Source organism: Prosopis cineraria, unplaced genomic scaffold (assembly GCF_029017545.1).
Source record: "Prosopis cineraria cultivar Desert tree isolate PC_DT_omini unplaced genomic scaffold, ASM2901754v1 PC3, whole genome shotgun sequence".
Lineage (NCBI taxonomy): Eukaryota > Viridiplantae > Streptophyta > Magnoliopsida > Fabales > Fabaceae > Prosopis > Prosopis cineraria.
The window spans coordinates 817,032-820,917 of NW_026555334.1; the positions used below are offsets into that span (position 1 = coordinate 817,032).

The following is a 3,886-nucleotide window of genomic DNA, read 5'->3' on the forward strand; positions in this document are numbered from 1 at the left end:
GTGTGTTTGCCTTCAAAAAACTTATTTATATACATAGAAGTATAAGCTCCCTCTTTTGTGATGAAAAAACACTAATATTTCATGGAAAAACAGATGAAAATTTTCTGAAAATGTCTCCCATTTTCTTTAAAATTGCATGTATTGAAGTTTTCCGCAATTTTCATGATTAAATAATTAAGGTTGCTCATCGAATTTTCTTTGCTCTGTTACGAGAATGTGAAATTGTTTTGAAATGCGTTAGAAGTTTCTCTTTTTTATATTCAAAGTTTGACTTGTGAGCAGAGGACGAGTTTGGCATTTCTATATTATGATCAATATATATTGATGACTTATCTAAACAATTTGAAGGAAAAAATCTATTAATTAATAAAATGTTGGATCTAGTGAAATAACTAATTTCTCACAATGTGATAAATTAAGGCTCAAATTATTTTCATATGTAATTATATTTAGTGACAGACTGTGGTTCAAATATAGTTGTTTTGTATAGAATTTCTGTAATAAAATTATACATGTAAGCTATAAAAAGGATGAACTAGCTGGGGGAATTTATGGTCCCATTATGCACGTGCAATTTTAACATGTGGGTTAAAGCGCAATTTTTTCACTTGGACTTTTTGGCCCAGGATATATGATAGTTAAACTTGCTTTTTGGAGTCATTTTTGCCCTTAAACCTTTAAAATTGGGTGTGATTTTTGCTTGTAACTAAGTTTCTTACCAAATCCTTGAATGTGATTCTCTTTTTAAAATTTGCCGCTGCTTGTTAACTCTATCTAATTAACTGGATAAGTGTTGTTAACTTTTTTTTTTTGGTCATGTGGCATTCAAGTGAATGTCCAATAAGAATTTTATAAGGTCACTTTTGTTATTGAAATATTTGCTTATGGACACCAAGTGTCCTGAATTCAATTTTTTTGGATCATTTCTCACTTAAACACCAAGAAAACCTATCTGCACATGTCCACTTGAATGTCACATTGTCTTAGAAATCAACAAAACATGTCTAGTTAAAAGATAATGGTCAACAAGCAATGCTTGAATGGCAAGACAATAATGTATCAAATTTTAAAAGTTAAAAAAATGATTCAAAATTAAGTTCAGGATATCTACAGACATAAAAAAATTTTAGAGCAAAAATTTGTATTAACCCTTTATATATTGATGGATGATGTTTAATTTGAAAATGCTTTCAAATTTCTTGTAAATTTTATATTGAAGCTTTTGTTACTTAAAAAATAATTTAAATAATTAGTTAGCCTATGTATACATTTCTTAGTGTACCCAACCCCGTGCAATGGTAAACATATTATGAACTAGTTCCAATTCTTTAATCAATTAATTATATTATAATGTGGACACCATGAAATGAATTATCATTATTTATTTTGAGTTTTTATAAATTTAATTTTTTCTTAGGCAAAACTATAAAGAACGGAAAAAAAAGAGAGAGAATTTTTGAAAATACATATATAATAATATTATAGTTCCGGGGTTTGACCCCAAATCATTAGACAGATATTCACATGCACACAACAAATTATTTAACATATGGTTGCCAATATTTACGCGGTTTATTAAATTATTTAACATTCTCTCTTTTTTCCCCAACAATTTAACATTTTCTCTTTTCTTTGTTTTTTTCAGACTTATCACGCCATTTACGTCAGTATTATTGACATACTTTCCAACAACTAAAATTCAAAATTTCATTTAAACCAGTTTAATATTTTTTAAAATATTATTTGAGAATTTTTTTTTCATAAAATAAATAAATATACTCATCATCATTAACTTTGTAGCCAACTAAATTGGGTCTTGTGAAATGTATTAATCCTTTACAATGTGCCGAATTAAGGTTTAAATCTTGTTAGGAGAAATACGTGCATTTAGTATATGGCAGTGCTTCAAACAGAACTTTTTCAATAAGAGAATACTTATAAATAAAAAAAAACTAAGTCCTAGATGAGTTTGTTTTCTGAATTTTCAACTTGGTTATCTAAACAATGTCATGGTATGAGTTTTATTTTATTTTTATTTCTAAGACAATCGTGAGATTAATTGCTCAAGAAATTTGAATCTCATTTAATATATTATAACAGATTCTCAAGATCGCATTAAAGAAGAGGAGGGGAGGGAATTCTTGGCCCACATAAGAGTAGGGCTTTTTCAAGAGGGCATAAATGATTGTGTGATTTTGCCTAGAAATTGTGTGATTATATAAAATTATTGAACCTCAACATAAAAAATAAAAATGCATATATCCATATATAGACTGTAATAAAACATTATTTCAATTTATGGACAAGAAGTATGGCCCATGTGGACAAACAAATTAAACAAGCAACATCAAAATATACATATATATAATGGAAAAGATTCTCAAACTAACCTCGCTGCAACTAAACTTCTAGAGATTGTTATATAAATTATTGTAGTCTCCAATTAATAAATCAAACATCATACAAAAATAAGACACGAATACATTAAAAAAAAAAGGAAAAAGACATGATCGAATCTTCCGCTCACTAAACTTCCCTCCCAGGTCCATCATAGGTCCCACTCTACATGAACCTGCATGTAAATAAATACCAAGAATTAATACATAAAGAGATATATATTAATTACCTAACAAAAATCTATATATACAAGTGTAAAAACTAAAAGGAAAGACTATTTATTTTGATTACCAGCAAGCTTTTCAACACATTCACTTGGATTTATATGTACTGCCATAGCCAATACTATCTCCGATAACATTCTTTGTTTCTTTTGAAGTTGAACTCTTTGAAAAACTCTGTGAATTATATGTACTGCCATAGCCAAGACTGTCTCCGATAACATTCTTTGTTCCTTTTGAAGTTGAACTCTTTGAAGAACTCTGTGAAGTATACGTACTGCCATAGCCAAGACTGTCTCCGATAACATTCTTTGTTCCTTTTGAAGTTGAACTCTTTGAAGAACTTTGTGAATTATATGTACTACCATAGCCAAGACTGTCTCCGATAACATTCTTCTTTTTACCTGAACTCATCTTGCTAAAGCTACCAAGTAGGCACCAACAACACTAATATCTGCTTGTGTTATACTTTAGCCTTCAACTTAATTATTTATAGGCAGCCTGAAAGCCACAGGCTTTCCTCTTCAAATTACGAAAAACTCGCCCATCTTTCATGGAAGAGGAAATGAAAGTTTTCTGAAAATTTCTCCCATTTTCTTGTAAATTCTATTGAAATTTTCTATCATTTTCGTAAATTATTTATCAGGTTGCTTATCGTATTTGTTTTGGGTACAATTTATGAGGACTCTATTCATCAAAGGAACATATCCTTGTAATTCAAGTAAGAAAATGCATTAAAGAGTTTTCAGAAAATGCAATTGAAGTTGTATGTAATTTTAGGTACATGAATATTTCAGAAAATGCATTGCAGTTTTCTCTTTTTCTAATTCAGTTTTTTTTTTTTTGGGCTTGAGGAAATGAATTTGACATTTCTATACAACTTCAAGCCAATTACCTTACCCAATTAAATATCACACACATTTACATGCCAATATACGTACCTGATAATATATTTCAGCATGACCACCTTTTATATTGCAAAAAAAAAAAAACTTCAAGCTTCATTGACAGTTTTGTGACTGCATAAAATTATATTGTTAAAGTTTAAGTTTATCGATTAAAAGTTTTAGTTTTGAGTTTGTCAACAAATTGCAGGATTATACTCCCCCCCCCCCCCCCCCGGAAAATTAAAGAACTTTCACTGTAAATTAGGGGAAAGCTATTCCAAGAAGCTACGCGTAGCTAATAGCGTGGTGATGTTAAAGGTCACGTGCGGGGCTTATGAAATTTTCTAACCTCTTCAATTGTTAAATCAAAACATGTCTCTC

General features: G+C 29.6%; 1 protein-coding gene across 1 annotated transcript; it reads right to left on the reverse strand.

Moving 5' to 3' along the window:
• Positions 1 to 2,348: 2,348 nt before the first annotated feature.
• Positions 2,349 to 3,055, reverse strand: LOC129304965 (uncharacterized). The gene is made up of 2 exons (XM_054944833.1): positions 2,689 to 3,055; positions 2,349 to 2,572 (listed from the first exon to the last, which is right to left on the reverse strand). The coding sequence occupies exons 1-2, from the start codon at positions 3,008 to 3,010 to the stop codon at positions 2,409 to 2,411; spliced, it is 486 nt and encodes a 161-aa protein (XP_054800808.1). The 5' UTR covers positions 3,011 to 3,055; the 3' UTR covers positions 2,349 to 2,408.
• Between the last annotated feature and the right edge of the window lie 831 nt (positions 3,056 to 3,886).